General features: G+C 45.3%; 1 protein-coding gene across 2 annotated transcripts in view; it reads right to left on the reverse strand.

Annotated features, from left to right (window-relative positions):
• atp2a2a (ATPase sarcoplasmic/endoplasmic reticulum Ca2+ transporting 2a) overlaps positions 1-20,707 on the reverse strand; it is a gene marked incomplete at its 3' end in the record, with an annotated part of 96,796 nt that overhangs the window by 35,403 nt on the left and 40,686 nt on the right. For both annotated transcript variants that reach the window (XM_080467389.1, XM_080467388.1), the window contains exons 6-8: positions 3,156-3,236; positions 2,170-2,255; positions 1,552-2,016 (exon numbers count right to left, since the gene is read on the reverse strand). In XM_080467389.1, coding sequence (XP_080323515.1) covers positions 1,552-2,016; positions 2,170-2,255; positions 3,156-3,236 — 632 coding nt within the window. The remainder of the gene's footprint in view (positions 1-1,551; positions 2,017-2,169; positions 2,256-3,155; positions 3,237-20,707) is intronic.

Here is a 20,707-nt window from a genome sequence, read left to right on the forward strand (position 1 = left end):
TTCTCTCCATAAGTAAACAGAGGAGGCTGCCAGGGAGGCAGAGTGAAAAGAAGAAGTCGCAGTGCCAGGTCGGCTCCCGTTGAACAACCCACACACACACGCACGCACGCACGCAAACACACACACACACACACACACACACACACACACACACACACACACACACACACACACACACACACACACACACACACACACACACACACACACAATCGCTTTTATTTGATATAAATGTTTGTTTATAATATATGAAAGTCATGTTTGATAATTTTTTTCTGTATCAGTCTGGAGTTTACAAACTAATTAGCATATGCCTATTCAAAATATTTGCTCTGCATGTCCTGATAGAAAAGTTTTCTCTTTTCAGTGAATCCTTAATGAATAATCACTGCAGAAGCACACAGCTCAATGGACACTAGACCTAAGACAACAGCTATAATGCCACTGTTTTAATTCAGACGGTGCCATGTTTGTGGGGAACAGGCAACTAAACTACTTTTTATGTGGGCCAAGCGATGCTAGGGTGCCACTCACAGACACACAGAGAGGAGGAGGAACTACAGGCTGGCTTCTTTGCAGCGTGATGATGCAAGGTCAGTTATGCAACAGCAGCACTGCAAGTCATTCAACCGCTCCATGTAGATTAGAGAGCAGCGATAGCGAGGTGTCTTCTTGTTAAATAACCTGAATACCTGATCAAAAGTAGAACTGCACTCTCTCTGTCTCCCTCGGCTTGCATGGGGAGGATTTGTGCATTTCCGCTGACAAAACGTATTGAAAGTGACTGTGAAGCAGCTGCGCTCTGTCTCACCGCTGTCAACCTATTCAAACATCGTGTAGGGACAGCAAACATGACAAAGCACTGACGAGCAAACTGCTCACAATGCACCAAAACAAAGTGTGTGTGTGTGTGTCAGTGTGTATGTGTGTGTGTAGGAAGCACAGTTACCATGAAGGGTTCGACTACACAGAATGAACTCAAATGCGCTGTGCAGTCTGCTCTCATTAAAAAGTCCAACCATGTTGGAAAACAAACAGCTCGAAAAGCTTTTCATATACTGAAAAATTTAAAATGATAAACAGGCATCAGGCATCAGATTGTACAGTCGTTAGTCACTTGGTTGTAACTGTTGCATTTAAATACTTTGTTAAGATAGGTTTAGTATTTACTGACTGAATATTTAGTCACTTAGTTGTGTTAGTTGGGGTTAATCACCTTGTTATGATAAGTTGAGTCAGTTAGTCGTCATGTTGAAGGCACGTGTGTAATTGTTCTGGTTTGGTTTGACCATTCAAATGAAGCAGTTCGTTAGATATTAGCTGTGATGGTGAAGCTTGTGGTAGTTAATTTTGGAGTTTAGTTAATAGTTGTGACTAAAGGAAGGTGCTTGCATGTGACGGTTAAGGCCCGGGTTAGCGACATTAGCGAGTTTGGTTGCAAGTTGTGATAGTTAAAATTAGAAACATATCTACTGAGATTAGTGATTGCTTTACTTGCTGTGATGGTTTGGGTCGGTAAGTGTTTAATTGTAACAGACTTGTGATACTCACTCTGCAGACGGACATCTGGTTGGTGGTCAGCGTTCCCGTCTTGTCGGAGCAGATGACGGAGGTGCAGCCCAGGGTCTCCACAGAGGGCAGGCTGCGGACAATGGCGTTCTTCTTGGCCATGCGGCGGGTGCCCAGGGCCAGGCAGGTGGTGATGACGGCTGGCAGCCCCTCGGGGATGGCAGCCACGGCCAGCGCCACGGCGATCTTGAAGTAGTAGACAGCCCCGCGGATCCAGGAGCCGCCGTGGACGGGGTCGTTGAAGTGTCCGATGTTGATGATCCACACAGCGATGCAGATGATGGAGATGACCTTGGACAGCTGCTGGCCAAACTCATCCAGTTTCTGCTGCAGGGGCGTCTTCTCTTGCTCTGTGGCCGCCATCTCGTCACGGATCTTACCAATTTCTGTGTTCACGCCGGTGGCCACCACCACGCCCACCGCCTTCCCAGCTGCAATGTTGGTACCCTAAAACAAAAAGTCACATGCCCAATAAGATTTCTCACATCTTTAAGTAGCAAACGAGAGCAGAGCTTTCCAGAAAGTTCATAAAAAACAAACAAACGTGAAGTCATGAGCCATCAACAGGATGTGCGATAAAATGTGCAGACTGGATCTTACAGAGAAGAGCATGTTCTTCTTGTCCTGATTGACGGCTCGAGGGTCGGGCACAGGGTCGGTGTGTTTGATCACAGAAACAGATTCACCTAAAAACACAACACTCACATTCAAGTTAAATCAGCTTGCAACCTGATTTCAAGAACAAAATACAGCCAGCGAGTCTTTACAGATTAATACAGATCCTTCATGAAGTTTCATGCATGAATGTTTTAGCTCAAACATGCTAATAGGAAAAGAATGTCAGAAAGGACACAACCAGCAGCTTTATCAGAGGATCGATCCATCAATCATGACATTATCTTATATCAGGTCTATGTGTTAGAGACACGGAAACATTGACAGCCAACATTAATCATGACGATATTCACACAGGTTTCTTATGAGTTAAAGATAGATAAACAAAGACCAAGGGCCCTGGTTGGACCAGGCCAGGGGTGTCAATAAATGATAGTTCAGGGGTCACATGCAGCCCAATCTCCTGTTGAGTGGGCCAAACTCGTAAAATAGTGACATAAAAACTTGTATATTTAATCTTTAAAGTTTTTCTTTGTTGTGGTGCAGAGTATACCTGATGAAAATATCTATATTTTGAAATATGACTATAATCTCAACATAAAGACAATTCCATTGATAGATAGATGGATAGGTAGATGATTAGATGAAGTATAGACTATTATTATGATAGATGAGTAATTATTGATTATTAATATTATTATCATCATTGTTATTGTTGTACTAACTAATAATAATATTAATTTACTATTTTTATTTCTTCTCTATGCTCATATTATTATTGGTACTAACAAATTGTATCATTGTCTTTTAAAATGCTTTTTTTTTTAATTTCTAAAATTATATTATATACACACACACGCACACACTAGATAGATAGATAGATAGATAGATAGATAGATAGATAGATAGATAGATAGATAGATAGATAGATAGATAGATAGATAGCACAGAAAAGGAAAACAAGTCTTTACCGGTCAGAATGGACTGGTCCACTCTCAGAGTCGTAGATATGATGGAACAGATGCGGATGTCAGCAGGGACTTTGTCTCCAACTACAAATAAAACACATTCACAAATTACGGAAAATGCACAAACAACAGAGACCAGAAACAAAGAAAAGCAACTGTTGAGGCGGAAAAATAATTTATTAATAATTTTTTTTATTAATTTGCATACGTTTGTTATTTATGTATTAATAATAAATCGGGGCACCACCAGATAAACTGGAAATAGCTAATACCAAAATATCAGTCTCGTTTGTAAAAGTTTATTTAAGTTGGTTAATATTTCTGCTTAAAATATAACAATCTTAAATACAGGGGGAAGGTGTGAGATCCGAGCACAGACTGTTACAAACCAGTGAATTGTCAACAATAAATACACAACAATCACCAAGAAGCGTACAATTCAGCTAACAGGCGTTTATTAACAAAATGTATTAATTCATAAATAATTCTAGAATCATCTCATAAATCAACACATTCAAATAGCAAACGACATCTAACATGGAGATCTAATCTATTAAACAGCAAACACTATGTACAAAGTGTGTGTGTGTGTGTGTGTGTGTGTGTGTGTGTGTGGTCTGGAGAGATGAGGGTGGCGGTGTAATGACCTCGAACGTCCACCAGGTGGAGGCAGACGTCGGCGTGTCAATGCGGTGACTGTGACGACCACTAGGGGCGTGCGGCGGCGCGCAGAGGGAGAGCGCAATGACTTGATGTGTCCACCAGGTCAAGAGGGATTGCGATGACCCACGTGACCACTAGAGGCGTTTGACTCGCTCTTTCTGGGGACGCGGCGGTTCTTAGCGACCAGCTAAACAAGACGTCCGTTGAGCACGCGTGCGCGAGGGCGGTCTCGGAGTGAGGCAGTCTACCGAGGGCGTAACGAACGGGCGGTTCCGTTGGCCCAGTTCTGAGCACCGGAGACGATGGCTCTGGTCTCCAGAATCACCCCAAAACAGGAAAAATAGAGGAAAACAGAAGATGTAGTCCAAACTGGGTCCTGCTCGTCCAGCTGGCTGGCGTGGATGTTTCTTTTGTTCCTATTTGGGTGCTCTCGTCATCATCCTGAGGCAGAGACATGTGTCTCCCTCGAAGGGTAGATTGAGAAGCAGAGAGTGTTGGGAGAAAGTTGGTCTCACCAACTTGAGTTTTGGACCCCTGTGGGGTTCAGGTCGGATTCGAGCATCCTCATTGGCCACTTCCGGTATCTGGCTCGCTCCCCTGCTGTTTTATGGCCTGTTCATTGTCCCTGGTGATTCTCCTTCAGGGGAGAATGCTTGGAGGAGTTCAATGGAATCTTCAGCCCCAACAGTTGCAATGTATTGATTCGCCTTCATCTGTGCTCTTACAGTTCGGCATAGGCGCCAGGCCCGTGGCCTCTCTCTCTGTGCACGTTATATCTCTGTGTCGGCTGCTGTTGTTGTTGTTGCCGGCACGTTGTTATGTCCCGTAGCATTCGCCTTAGACCAGTTCTGTCCTCCGCCAAATTTTTCAGCTGTTGGTATTCCAGCTCGTAACCGTCTCTGATGTTACTCCACCATTTCAGTCTCGGTTGCCTGCGCCTTCGCTTTCTCGGTCGCATCATCTCCTCTAAAGCCTGTCTTGGCATCCAGTCAGGGTCCGTCCGCAAAGCATGTCCAGCCCACTCCGCTTTACGCTCCCTGATCTGCCATATCAGGTCGTCTTGTTCGCATCTCGCCATATTGTATACTTCTATATTTGGTATCTTGTCCTCCCACTTGATCTTTTGGACTGATCGCAGGTACTTTGTGCGCACCGCCTGCACTATTTTCTCATCCGCTTTGCCCATTGACCAGCTTGCTGCACCATACGTAAGCTTCAACAAAATCTGGCTCTCGAAAAGCCTCTCTTTCATCGGCCCGGTCAGGTTGCTTTTGTAGAGTGCCCTTGTGGCATTTAGCGTACTGGTTGTCATGCCGCAACGTCATCGTATCTCGGTACTGTCGTTTCCTGTTGTCGTGAACAGTCTTCCCAGGTAGATGAACTCACAGACTCCTTCGATCACGATATCATCGGTGATCTGTAGAGGCTGCAATTCCAGGTCATCTCCAACGTGCATGTATTTTGTCTTCGTCCAGAATATTTCCAGTCCCACCGTTGCCGCCACTTCCTTTAGTAGAGAGACCATCCTGGCAGCCTCTTCCTTGCTCCCGCTCAGTAGAGCAATGTCGTCAGCAAACCGTGTCTGTCAGTTTCAGCTCACCCATGTCGTAACCATGCCAATTGCCCCGCTCGTGCCATTTTCGCATTGCCATCTCCATGGTGACACTGAAGCTCTCGTCTAGTCAATTTGTGCAGAAATGTTTCAAAGTACAATAAAGTGTGTTCCCCTCAGGAGTATAAAAAACAATATTTTAGATTCTTTCTAAAGAATATATTTCCCTATAATGACCAAGGCCATAATAGTTTCATTTACATTAGTTTTCATTTAATTTTGATTTTTGTTTTTATCTTAAATGTAGTTTCATTACTTCAGTATAGTTTTTCCAGAAGTCTATATCTAGTTCAAACTTAGTTTTCACAAGTTTTAGTGATAGTTATGTTTTCCTCATTTGCAAATTCAGATGAAAGATTTTGGATAATAAAAACTTGTAATAGACAAAGAAGCATTCATCAATCAAATGAAACAGTACAGAAGAAAACCACTTTACAAACAGAATATGTGCAAAACAGCTTCTATACCCCCCCCCCCCCCCCCATTAAACTCTGGACTTCATGTTTTATTTGAAACAAAAAGAACATAAAAAAAGGAGCAGAAGCTTTACTGTAGACATAACTGTGTGAATGTGCAGTTTTAGTGGGTTTATATACGACAGCTGCAGGGATGTGGACACATCCCGACGTGAAAACTGTGTATATCATTTTGTATACATGGCATGTACATGTGTAAACGTTGTTATGATTTACACATCTGAAAAAATATTTCTTTCTGGCGTTGATGCAGCTCTACTGAGTAACAACACGGGACCTGACAGGTTATAACCAACAATGAGCCAGACAAACGTTTAACATACACTGGATGCTTATCATGTATGAATAAAATGCAATTCAATCCTCCAATCTTTATTTATAAAGTACTACAAGTAGTCTATAATTATATAGTTTCAGAAACAGGGATAGATCTTAATCTTTTTTCCCACTAGTCGAGCGGACTAGTGAGCCATGGGTTGCACTCGTCCTGCAGACTTTGCACTAGTCCTGCATCCAGTAAAATATATTTTGTTAAACAAAAACAGTTTCATGTTATATCAAAATCATGATCAGAGAAATAACAATTCTTTTTTTTTAAATGCTAAATTTTGTATTGCAGATTGTTGAATAATTATTCATGTGCTTTCATGTATCTCAAGAAGCACTAACACATATTATGTATGAAAACTATACCAGAGCAATGTACTGAACTCATAAAGGTTTTTTAAAAATTGGAATGCAAACATGGGCGATTATAACCGTGTCAGCTAAAAGGTGCTGGACAAAGCCCAAAATAAACCAGACAGGGCCAGACGAAAACACCCTTAGTGTCAACAAGAGAATGAATTTATGACGGAAGGGGCCCCAGAACATGCCCGAGTGAAATACGGTTATTTCTGCACTAATGCTGAAATGGCAAAAAGAGATATGGGCGGCACCAGATGTGCACGGGGGACCCCCCTTCGATGAAAATGGGAAGTACATGTTTGAAAGGAGGAACATCTGCAGTGTATATAAAGACCAAGCCCAAGCAAGTTATTTTTGTGTTCGATTGTGCCTAGCAAAGTGTCTGATCGTTGGCATCTGTCTGGGGACTGATCTGAGCACCGGGTTTTAGCAATAAAACTCTATTTTTGCATCCTGCTCCGCTCTCCCTGTCTGTTTTGTACGAGTAGACTAGCTGAGTACCAGTATAGTTACAACCATTAGTGTTACTATGTTCGATTGGTCTTCCACCCACGCATCTGGCCCAGGACAGCGTTCCACCAAGAAGACCACGACATAAAATTGGCGAGCTTCAGCCAGGAGGAACAACCGGAAGTGACGTCATCTGTGGACGGGCACCTGACTCAGCACACTGTGGCCACAAACAATTGGAAGGTAAGCAGACAAATTTATTCTGCTCTTAAAATTTCTGTGTGCCTGATGTCTGGTCTCCGCCCAGGTGAGGTCTAACCGGATCAAAATTAATCCAAAAGAACCTAGTTAAAGTTTAAGAATAAAATTATACGGAGTGGGGGATTGGAATAGGATGCAAATAATTGTATGTGTGTAAACGTGTATGTCTAGCAAACCATGGTGCGGAAAGAATGAGTGATACCTGTCTGAATGCATTTGTTGTCTTTTGGCTTTTCTGCAGCTTGGCTTTTCTGGGAGGAGTAATTTGGACAGTATTATAAGAGCAGAACAGAGGTCATAGAAAGTCAACAAAACACGCTAAAGGACAGGGTTCTTAAAGTAGACGGGCCCACGAAGGCACTTAGTTAGATAAAGGACCAGGGTTTGTTTATATGTTTAAGTAACCAACGGCCAGAGTGCCTTGGTAAAGCCGGCGCAAGAGCTGTGGATACCGCCGGAAGTTCGTTAAACCAGAATAACTGAGGTGTTATTGTGGGGTAACCTAAGGCCGGGTCTGAACGGGCAGCGATTGCCGTAATTCCTCCTGAGATTTGGAGAAGGTGTACACAAGGCTCCAGGAAGGAGCAGAGACGGAAGGTTCTGTCTCCAACTTACGGTTACCGCCAAAGAGCACTCTTGGGGATTCAGCTGGGTGCTGGACCGTCAAGAGAGAAATTTGGGGCTGCAAGGGTAGGTTGTAAAACTCTTAAGGTGCTGTTGAAGCACGGAAACTCCTGACGAGGAGTGCCTGAGTGTAAATAAAAAGACAGTGTAAATAAATGCATGTAGTGAATAAGAGTGTTGACAAAAAACAGTGTAAATAGACAAGCAATAAAAACCTGACTTAAAGTTGTAAAGGTGGAGAACCTACGACAGATACGTAACCAGACAAAGCGAGGTCACATTGTCTTAGGAGCAGTGATCTGTGTGGCATTAATGTGCCTGACGGCAGGATTGGTGTGGGTAATTTTGGATAAACAACTGTACTTGCCACCGTGGAGAAAGTTGTTGAATCAGTTTTAGCACCAAGGGCATTTTTAAAATTGCAGAGGCAACTCTGGTGGAACAAAATCTGAGTAAAACTGGTAAAATAAACTGGTGTAAACCCAGAAGGGGTACATCACAATATAAATCACACTACATAATAAAACACGGCAAGTAACAAAATTAATTAAATAAAAACCTTCAAAATTAAAAATAAAAAACGGCGAGCCAAACCCAAAGATAAGTGTGCATGGAAGAAGGCAGCAGTGAGGACGAGTGCTGGCTGCCAGAAAATATAGAGGAAACAGGAGACATAGAGACGCATGGAATAAGAACCCATTTTTGGAGGGAACGCACTTATAAAGACGAAACTGGTGTTGAACTGTGGCAAACCGAGCAAGAAATTAATCAGAAATTGTGGCATCTAACAAGGTTTGTCAATCTAACGCAAACACAGGAGGAGTTTCCTGACGTGCCTTGGACACAGGTGCTCAGGAGGTGCTGGAATACAAGAGGCCTGGATGGAGTGTTAACGCTGCTGTGTGAAGCACCATCACAACAGGCAACTGTTCCACTGAGCTCAGCTCTAAATATACCCGACGGATACGGTATAGGCGGGCGGCACAGAGTGGCAGTTAATCCACGACTGAGTATCACAATTATTCCACGAAAGGTAAAGTGGGAAACAGGTAAATTTGCCCAATTAATAAGAGAACCACAGGAAGACGGGAGTGAGGTATTGTTGTATGATTACACCAGAACACCAACACTGAAAACAGCGATTACAGTGAAAAAGATTATTGTACTAATACGAACTACTCCCACAGACGGAGAAGCTGAACTGCCTAGAGCGCCAACCGTGAGACAAGGAATCATGGGGGCCAAAGTGGCAAAGGAGACCAACAGGAGAGAGAGTCCAGCACAGGTAATAATACGACAGCACCCTAAATTCGAAAAGCAAATTCTAAAATACATGCAGAAATGGAACAAAAGAACACCTGGAGAGGCACAGTGGCCCACAGATGGATCCTTTGATGAAAAATGTTGTGATGAAATGGTCATAAACATCAGACACCATAAGGCCAGTGATAACGGCAACAAGAGAAGAGGCAAGAGAGCAAAAGAACAGGAATTGTTGGAATGGTTTCGGCAGGAAGGACAAAAACTGAAACGAATGAGACCAGCCCGACCCACAGCTCCGAGAAGCCCTGGCCGCCCTTCAAGTCTCAAGAGAAGTGGCGAAAAGTCAGCACACGGACCCGAAGACACAGTCACCTTCCCCGTGGCGCCTCCCTGGATAGACGAAACTCCCCCACCCTATCACTACCCAAAGGAAATGAATCCATTCACAGAGAATCAGGTCCGGCTGCTAAAAAAGGACACAAATCCGTTCAAAGGACAATACCCCCTATTACACGCAGAGGAGGGAGAGTGCAGCGGACAGCTGAGGGGCAAGTTTCAAGTCTCCTGGGACAAGGCCATCAAGCCCGAAAATGAACAGGAAAGTGAGTATGCGGAGGAGCCAGAAATGGACACAGTGTCCAGGGGTCGACAACCGAGATACCATGACAGCAGAAGCAAACACGAGGATCCACGCTGCTCCACCGAGGACAGAGGCCAGAGGGACTGTCAAAAGAAGATGAGGAGTAAGGATGAAGAAGAGTACGAACGATTGGATCAAAGAAACCACAATGGCAGTGAAGACGAGAGAGCTTACCAATATGTGAGGGACAGCCAACATCAGAGGAATGTAAACTCGTACGTCGCACGCACTGCAGGATCGGAAGAGAAAGCACGCTCAAGGGAGTCGTCGCGAAGAGGTTCGTCTATAAATAGAAGCCGAGCTCCAAGTTGGGAAGAGGACAGCAGTTGTTCATCACATCAAGCAAGAAAAGACACTGCCACGTTAGGCAGGAGATCAAACAGCTCGGAAGATGTTTACAACGTAAAGCTGGAAGTGGAAGGAAGATTGGAGAAGGACCCAGCTTTCAAACTACTGCAACACCTAACAGAGGAAAGGCGCCAGCAGAGCCGAGAACTACAAGATACCATAAAAGAGTGGCGAGAAGAAATCTTCAAAAGCGGACAGCGCCTCAGTCAAGCAAAGAAGAAAGTAGAGGATGCAGAGGATGAAGATGGTGGTAACGACCAACTGGACCCATTTGAGTCGCCTGAGGGCCCACCACCATCGACCTGGACGCCCCTACATATGACTCGAAGCAAGACAAGGCTGGTGCAATCGCAACAAGGAAACGGACCACCAGCCACGATGAACCCCCTCATGACAAAGGCAGGAGGGCAGACTCAGTATGTGCCATGGTCCTTCATGGATATGATAGGATTGGCCTCACGTCTGCCTGATCTCACTGAAGGAGCAAACAAGTGGATCACCAAACTGGAGGAAAACACAGCAGGTGTGAAATTGGCGCTAGGAGACATCAAAGCCCTGCTCATGCATGTAGCAGGCAAACAAATAACAGAGGAGGTCTTCACGGCAATACAGCTACCCCTAGTGGTGACAGGTAACACAGCTGACCACGTAGGCTTTGGAGGACATCGCAACTCAGTCTGGACAGAACTAAGAAAGCATTATCCAGAGAAAATGGACCCATCCAAGCTGGAAGGAGAGATGTTGTCAGACACTGAATGCCCAGCAAAGTTTCTGCGAGAGTTCCAGAGGAAATGGAGGGACGAAACAGGAAGCGCCTGGAACGCCAATAAAACAACCCAATGTTTGTTTAAAGTAATGATAAAGAAAGCCATGCCACTAGAGATCCAGAAAAGACTGGATGGCGTGGTAGGACTCATGAAGATGGAATGGCCGCTATTCTCTGAGCATGTAGTGCACTTTGTGGAGCAATGCAGGAAAGAAAAACAGAAGGACGACGATATGAATAAACAACTTTCAAACAAACTGACACAGCTGCAGCTTGGAGAATTGGCAAGACAAAAGAAGGACAAAGCCAAAGTACAGGCTCCGGTCGTGACAGTCAATCAACCACCCGGATCAGGTCAAGGAGCGATGCAACAGCCGCAGTCAGCAACACAGTCACCCCATAGTGGGCAAAAACCACGCCAGACCCCACCAACTGATGCCATAATGCCGCCGTTGCCTCCCATACACGTGCATGTGAACACCAGAGAAGAGCCATATAGGCCAGCACAGGGGAGAGGTTGGTCTGGACCAAGAGGGGACATGATGCGTCGAGCCAGAGGAAGAGGAGCGGAGAGGCTCCGCCGGACCCAATCCAACCCTCAGCTTGACAACGAGCAGAATGCAGCCTGCTGGGGATGTAATCAAACAGGCCACGTGAGACGGGACTGCCCAACTAATCCATGGGAGGGCCCCGCCCCGCAATGGCAATAGGGGTGCCCAGAGGAGCCAAGGGGGGAGACAATGGCACCTGCTCTCACAGCAAGACCTCATGACGAGCCCACCATAGCGGTAGTTATCCAAAATCAAGAACACCCTTTTATGGTTGACACAGGTGCCACGTACTCTTGTATTGGAAAAACCGGCTCATCAATCCCCCTATCGTGCACCTCAGTAAGAACTATAGGCTTCTCTGGGAAGGCCCAGGTAATACCAGTAACTCAGCCGGTCCCCATGCTAATTGGAGGAAAAACCATCACTGCATCATTGCTCTACTCTACTGACACTCCAGTGAACCTACTGGGAAGAGACATTCTATGCCAGTTACAAGCTAGTATAATGTGTACACCGGACGGAGTACACGTTGATTTCCCTGATCGGGAACTGACAGAATCATGCCCCATGATGATCCAACAGTCAGACGACATGAAAACACCACCATTGGTCTACTGGATCAGATTGATGACGGACTCAAGCCTACTCTCGAAGTGGAAGGAGTGGAAAGTGTGGGCAGAGAGTCACATTGGAAGTGTGAAGGGTCTAGCATTGCCACTACATTGCACGCTGATGTTCACAGAAGAACCTCATGAAGACTATGACAAGTGTTGGGAAGAAATGATCAACAAAAGACCATACTATCTCACCAGCCAGGACATTTATGTGGGACCTCAGGGAGCCGCTGCAGCAGTCACCCTCCCTGAGGACCTGCAAGAATGGTTTCAAGTGCCATCTTCCACCCCACATGTTACACTCTCCATTGCTACGGGATACGAGAGCCATGAATTAGGAACAATGATGAAGACAGCAGTGCAAGTACGTGACTGGCAACCTACGGGAAACAAGTATGTGCACATATCACCAGATAAGCAGCTGATGAGAATATCTACGCAGCGACTAGTGGATGAAGGTACGGCAGAAAAGGTTGTGTTGGAACCAAGAGTAGCCAAACAACTGGTGCTCACGGAAGATCAGCTACTCATCCTGGAGCAAGTACCAAAAGAGGTGTGGTCCCAACACAAGACGGATGTGGGCAAAGTACAGTCTGCTCAGCCCATCCACATAAAAGTGAAACCAAATGCTCGACTGCCATACCGAAAACAATATCCATTGAAGCAACATGCAATCAAAGGTATCGAACCAACCATAAAAGGCTTATTAGAAGCAGGAGTGCTTATTAAAACAGTCAGTAAATGTAACACCCCAATCTTTCCAATCAAAAAACCTCATTCTACAGATTACCGGTTGGTTCATGATCTTAGAGCTGTCAATACTATTGTCGATGCTGAAACTCCTGTTGTCCCTGACCCACACACATTGCTGTCAAACATCCCACCTGATGCTAAATGGTATACAGTAATAGACCTGTGCTCTGCATTTTTCAGTGTCCCCATAGATGAAGAATCACAACACCTGTTTGCCTTCACATTCCAGGGGCAGCAGTACACCTACACCCGGCTTCCACAAGGTTATGTAGAAAGCCCATCAGTGTTCAACAGAGTGCTAGCACAGGACTTACAACACCTAGACGTAGGCAGCACAGTGATACAGTATGTAGATGATTTACTGATATGCAGTCCAACTGAAGAACAGTGCAGAAAGGATTCAATAGCTGTGTTAACAGCTTTGGCTGTTGGCGGCCACAAGGTTAGTAAGGAAAAGCTACAGTTCTGTACAGACAGAGTAGAATACTTGGGGAGACAGTTGAGTGGGGGGAAAAGACACATAGCACCATCACAGATAGAAGCCATTACACACGCCCCACGCCCACAGACAGTAGGACAAATGCTTTCCTTTCTGGGAATGGCTGGATACAGTCGTCCGTGGATCATTGATTATGCTATAAAAACTGCCCCACTACGTGCTCTAATAAAAGCTGCAGGACAAGCCCAAGTTACCACCACGTTGACATGGAATGACGAGGCAGAAGCTGCGTTCCAGACGTTGAAAGGGGACCTGCAGTCCGCACCGGCGTTAGGCAATCCGGACTACACTAAACCTTTTCATTTGTATGTTGCAGAAAAATCTGGCTACGCGAATGCGGTGCTTATGCAAGACACGCCCACGGGGAAGCAGCCACTGGCTTATTACAGCACCAAACTCGATAACATCGAGAATGGCCTGCCACCCTGCTACCAGGGACTGGCAGCCGCGGTTTTTGCATTTAAAAAGGCATCTAGTGTAACCATGGGACACCCAGTAACGTTGTATACATCCCACCAATTACATGCTCTGCTAACTAGTCCAAGATTTGTTCTGACCCAGGCCAGACGGACTGGCTACGAAGTGATTCTTTCAGCTCCTGAGCTAACTATCCAGCGCTGTTCGACGGTAAATCCAGCTACTAAAATGGTGACTCCTGAGGATGGCACTCCCCATGACTGTGTGCAACAAACAGATAAGTTCATGCGGGTTCGTAATGACCTACACAATCAACCAATAGCAGCTGATGTGACCCTGTTTGTTGACGGATCTTGTTTCAGAGACGCCACCGGAAACCATGCAGGTTTTGCCATAGTTGAACTAAAACCAGACAACACCTTTGTAGAAGCACAAGCTACCAAGCTCACACAGCCATGTTCTGCCCAACTGGCAGAAATAATGGCCCTGACAGCAGCATGTGAGTACGCTAAAGGTAAAAGTCTAAATGTATATACTGATTCAGCCTATGCATATGGCGTATGTCATGTGCATGGTAACACTTGGAGACAACGCGGTTTTCTACGAGCAGATGGCTCTCCAGTAACACACGGAGAAGGGATTGCTGCTCTTTTGCAGGCAATACTATTACCAACGGCTGTTGCAATAATCAAATGCCCTGCCCACCAGAAACCTAATAACCTCATAGCTAAAGGGAATCATTTGGCTGATGAACTGGCTAAAAAGGCAGCAGAAGTAAGTATGTGTCCCATACTGTTTGCAGAAGACTGTGAACCATTAACCACTCTCTCTTCTCTTATAACTGCACAGGACAGAGCGGTCCCACAAGAGAAAACGCTGTGGCTCAAACGAGGTGCAGTTAAGAACACCCTAGACGGGCCACAGAAGGGTTTGTGGAGAAGTTGTACTGGTCATTTTATCCTGCCATTGTCGATATTACGGTATGCTATTAGAAATGCGCATGGTCAGGACCATTGCGCAAGGGGGGAAGTGCTAAGACGCCTAAGAGCTGTTTGATGGTCGCCATTTTTGGCACCCACAGTAGATCGCGTGTTACATGAATGTGAAGTATGTGCTCAATATAACACGAGAAAAGCCTTTTCAGCACCTATTGCACACATTCCCCTGCCAGACGGCCCATTTCGTCATATAATGATAGATTTTGTGGATATGACTCAAAGGATAGGACGCATGCGATATATTCTTGTGGTAATATGTCGTTTTAGCAGATGGGTGGAAGCGGTGCCAACCAGGGCCCCAGACAGCGGATCAGTGGCAAAGTTTCTGTGTCGAGAAGTCTTCCCAAGGTTTGGTCTCCCTGATACTATCAGCTCCGACAATGGATCCCATTTTGTGGCAGAGGTAATAAAGCGCACGACAAAAATGCTTGGGATCAAGCAAAAATTTGGATGCGTATATAACCCACAGTCACAAGGAGCAGTTGAAAGAGCAAACGGAATCCTCAAATCAAAACTAGCTAAGATCATAGCTGACAGTGAGAACAAACTAAACTGGGTGGATGCCTTGCCAATAGCACTAATGGCTATGCGCTGTCAAACTAACAGAGTAACGCATCTAACACTGCATGAGATGTGCACAGGAAGACCGATGCCTGTGCCATACTTAAGGGGACCTTATAAAGGCCCACCCCTCGAACAGCTGGACAGAGAACTGGACAGCTATGTTCAGCAACTGTCAACCATTCACAAAGTTATATTCCAACAGGTGAAAGGAGCTACAGAAGACAGACAAGCAGAAATCCCACCACCACTGGAGAGAGTTCGACCAGGGGAGTGGGTATATGTGAAGGTGTTCAAAAGAAAGTGGAACCAACCGAGACGAGAAGGCCCATTCAAAGTTGTCCTGACCACACCTACAGCTTTGAAGGTCGAGGGTAAGACTGTTTGGTTCCATTTAAACCACTGCTGCAGGGCTGACAGATCGCCCTCGGAACATCAGCCGACAACGCCTGAGCCGGAAGGGGAAGGTAACACCTCCCCGCAGGAACTAGGCCGGCCACAGGAAGGGGAAGACGGCGTCTCCCCAACAGAAACTACACCACCAGAGACAAGAAGATCCCAAAGGCTGATCACCAGACAAACCAGCAGAGAAACTAGGAGTAGTGGGTCACTACCAAGTAGACAAGGAAGTGACTCAGATAGTGACTCAATACAGAGCCAGGAAGAGTCACAAGACTTGGGTCCAGAGGAGGGACCATCGGGCTCCCAGCCCACATAAAATAATGCTGCTATTAGCACTACTACTATTGGTGGGAGGAGGAGTACCACAGGGGACAGAGATCGATTCGAAATTACAACTAAAACAATGTGCAACAGCTGCTGGAGTGATGGCGGCATGACAAGGAACAATACCACGTAATGCTAAAATAGAGCTAACGTACGTTAGATCTGTAGAACATGATATAACCATGATCATAGGACCCCAAAAGACCAAAACACACTACAATGTACAGACTGCAGAATGTGAGCTAGACGGCGGGATTACTGTAATTATTGAATGCACGCTGGAGGCCTGCATAGAAAACGAGTCTAAATTACAAATTAGCTATAATGAAGCAAGTAAATTAATGACCCTAGATAACACCAGAGCTAAAAGAAGTCTAAGGGCTTTAGCAGGGGTAAAGACCTCGGGAGAAAACATGTTTTATCAGTGGATGGAATATTCGGCAAGACAGGTCAGTACGCGCTCTTGCGTAACATGTTACAACGCTAAGAAAAGATCCCGCATATATCCAATACCCGGAACTGACGATCCTACATGTGCTATTACTGAAGTTTGTTTTGCCTATTGTACCATACTTATGGCCACCGGATGGGCATCAGCAGAGAAAGGCTGGGACGACCAGACAGTATGCCCCCCTCCAGTGACGGATGAGGCAAGTGTAGTGATTCCCCCGGTAGTAGATAGAGACGCGAACACAGTGTACCCCTACTGCCTAAAAACAAATCTTGGGATAAGTTTAGGAAAGGAGAACGGAACAGACGAGAGAATACAATGTGAAGATACACTAGTTGAAATAGAAAAGGGAAATCACAAATTCTTTAGTCAGGACCAAGGTCGCAAGATGTACATATCAATATGTAACACCACCCAAAAATCTCGCATACAATGTCGCCAGATAGTAGCAGACAAAAGTTACATGAATATTATGAACGGATCACTACTCTTGAATCAGCTGTATATCGGAAACTTGAAAAAGGGCCTGCAGCCACTAGCTGATATCTTTTGGTTATGTGAAAAGGATACGCAGTTGACAAATAAATTAACGTATGAACAGATAGACCTGTGTGCCCCGGTCATGCTAACGGGAAAAATAACGGTATTGGGCACACCGACATCTATACATGACAGAGAGAAAAGAGAAACTGATGATAGTTGGAAAGCAGACCCACAGGTGTATGTGGCCTGGAATCAAGAACCATATGGAATCCCCAGTGACCAAAAAGCCATAGGCGAAGACTGGATCATTAGTGGTCAAGTAGCTGGCATGATACCATTATGGGGACAATACATTAATGCACAATACATAGCACGAAACAGTAGATGGGTAAATGCACTATGGTACAACCAACAGAGGTTTATAAATTGGACAATTACGGCAATTGACGCCATACGGGATCAATTGCATGCAACCTCCCTCATGGCATTACAAAATAGACTCGCATTAGATACTATATTGGCAGAAGAACAGGGGGTGTGCACTTATGTAGGTGATGATTGCTGCACAGTGATCAATATGCACACAGGAGACGAAGGCAATCTAACATTGGCCCTAAAGAAGCTTAAGGAACTCAGAAATGAACATGTCACAAACTCAAATTGGAACACCAAAATGACTTCTCTGCAGGATTGGTTGGCTAACCTGTCTTGGAGGAGACTTTTTCATATAATAGGAATGGTTGTCGGTGGGTTCCTTGTTGTTGTGCTCATCCTGCTGTGCTGCATACTCCCACTGATAAAACTCCTAATCTCGCGTATGATGGCTGCAATGACGGGACAATTCCCCCTGCAAATACACATCGATACCGACATAGGGGGTAGAGAGGAACAGCTTCAGGCTGAGGAACAGTTTAAGGCTGAGAATGAGTATGAGATTGAGTCCGATACTCACGTCTATTATGAGTTCGATCAGGAGGATATGCTGGGTTAAAACCCAGCAACAGGAAGATCGACTCAACGAACGACGAGAGGGTAAGACGAGCGGAAAGCTACTTTATTAAAATAAGAACCCCTGTGGTTCCGTGCCTAGTCCTGGGACTACAAACCTAGGATGGCATCCTACCAGTTTGGGTAGTGCTGAAAACAATAACAGAAAATAATTGCTATAAAAAAACAAGGTAACATTGTACCAGCGGTGCAAACCGTTAGATTGTGTGCTTATTTTTCTATCGTATGTCCACAGAAAAACCATGGCTAACAATACCGACATAGATTGGAACACCGTTCTGTTCGACAACATGCCACCACTGGCTGGAGGGGCCCCATGGGCCAGGGCTACAACGAGCACCATCCAACAGGATCTCGACGCCGGCCACATCCACCTAAGCCACCTACCCACCTCTTGGCAGATGCCGGGCCGAGAACCACCACCACGACCCAGTGTGATCCGACACAGCAACCCTGACGTCGTATGGTGGGCTCCTCCTCCTCGCCGCTACCAGGCCCCAGCCACCACCACCCATTTTAGTTCCCATCTTCCCCCCCTCTCAACCTACGTCACCCCAACCAGCCCCCGTTACCCTCCACTGCCACCCCTTATCTCCCCTCCAATTACGACGACCGCAAGACAGGAACCTCAACCTACAATGGCGCAGGTGCAGCCAACGGTGCAGAAAAGTCCCACGGTGTCAGTTGGCTCCAGAGGACCGACCCCCTCGCCAACTTATGCCCCAATATCACATGATAACAGCAGCAACAGCAGCAGCGGCGACGGTGACAACGACAGCAACCAAGGAAGCGAATCTTGGCATCTGCAGGGCCACACTTACACTGCACGTGACCTGGCCAATATGGACATGCGCTCTGTCAAAGGAGTACTGGAGAACGCATCCTACCGCCAGCGTGAACGAGCACTTGCGGCCCGTAAAAGATACAAACGACGAGAATGCAGCCGACGCCGATGGCATAAGCGTCGAACGGATCTCCTTGGCCTGCAGGCTGACAACCGCATCATGAGTCTGCAAATTGAGTCCCTCGAAAGGAGGGTGGAGCAGTATCGAACGGCCCTTCAACGCTGCCGTAACCACCCAGGGACATTCCCCACTGACATCAACAATATCCAGAATCGTGCTGATTAGAAAGTGTATCCTACACTAAGTCGCTGGCTACCGCTTAGTTGCAAGTTTTGTTAGATTATGGATGTTTTGATAAAACGATTATTCAGTAGTGATGTTTATTTACAGTATTATGTAGTAGTATTGATGATGAAGTTTGTTCATTAGATATAGTGGATGTGTGACCTGCTAATGTAATCCTCACTGCAGTACAATGCTTATGTTGTTATAATCACAAAAATGCGGTAACCACATAACCTTGTTATAAGGAGCAATTTTGACCGCAGTCTACTGACTGCTGACACATGCTTACACACACAATGCTACTAACTTGTATATGTATGTACTAACACCCCAAAGGTGAGACTTGTCAGTCTCAAAGGAGGGAAATGTTGAATAATTATTCATGTGCTTTCATGTATCTCAAGAAGCACTAACACATATTATGTATGAAAACTATACCAGAGCAATGTACTGAACTCATAAAGGTTTTTTAAAAATTGTAATGCAAACATGGGCGATTATAACCGTGTCAGCTAAAAGGTGCTGGACGAAGCCCAAAATAAACCAGACAGGGCCAGACGAAAACACCCTTAGTGTCAACAAGAGAATGAATTTATGACGGAAGGGGCCCCAGAACATGCCCGAGTGAAATACGGTTATTTCTGCACTAATGCTGAAATGGCAAAAAGAGATATGGGCGGCACCAGATGTGCACGGGGGACCCCCCTTCGATGAAAATGGGAAGTACATGTTTGAAAGGAGGAACATCTGCAGTGTATATAAAGACCAAGCCCAAGCAAGTTATTTTTGTGTTCGATCGTGCCTAGCAAAGTGTCTGATCGTTGGCATCTGTCTGGGGACTGATCTGAGCACTGGGTTTTAGCAATAAAACTCTATTTTTGCATCCTGCTCCGCTCTCCCTGTCTGTTTTGTACGAGTAGACTAGCTGAGTACCAGTATAGTTACAACCATTAGTGTTACTATGTTCGATTGGTCTTCCACCCACGCATCTGGCCCAGGACAGCGTTCCACCAAGAAGACCACGACAAGATACATCATCTTAAAATTTTCTTCCCTTATGGTGCATGGCAAAAAACTAGAAAAGCGGCTCAGAATTTAGTCACTCGCTGCCTCCCACATCACCTACCTTCTGCTGTGTGGTTACATTGGCTTTTGCACTTTTGCTTAGGCAATGGCTTATGCACATCGTGCAGCAACAGCTTGAAGCTCTCCAGTTGTTATAATTTTTATAATGACCTTATTCAAAATACTGCAAGATGCTGTGTAAGTGTATACAACAGACTGCTCCTTGATTTATTAGCTCATATTCATGCATCATTGTAGATCACATTAAAACCATGGTGGTGGATCACGTGCTTTGTTTAAAAAGACTCCTACTAGTTACTTCATCCTGTATTGCATGCATTTTAGTATTGTATAGTATAAGGCTGAAAGATTTTGGAAAATAATCTAATTGCGATTTTTCCCCTCAATATTGCGATTGCGATAATATGCGATTATTTTTTCAAGGTCCTCTTCTCATGTATTTTTGAACAAACACAAGCAATAAATCAAACTGTATTATAATAAACAAT

The sequence above is a fragment of the Lipophrys pholis genome (genome assembly GCF_963383615.2).
Source record: "Lipophrys pholis genome assembly, chromosome: 7".
Taxonomy (NCBI): Eukaryota; Metazoa; Chordata; class Actinopteri; order Blenniiformes; family Blenniidae; genus Lipophrys; species Lipophrys pholis.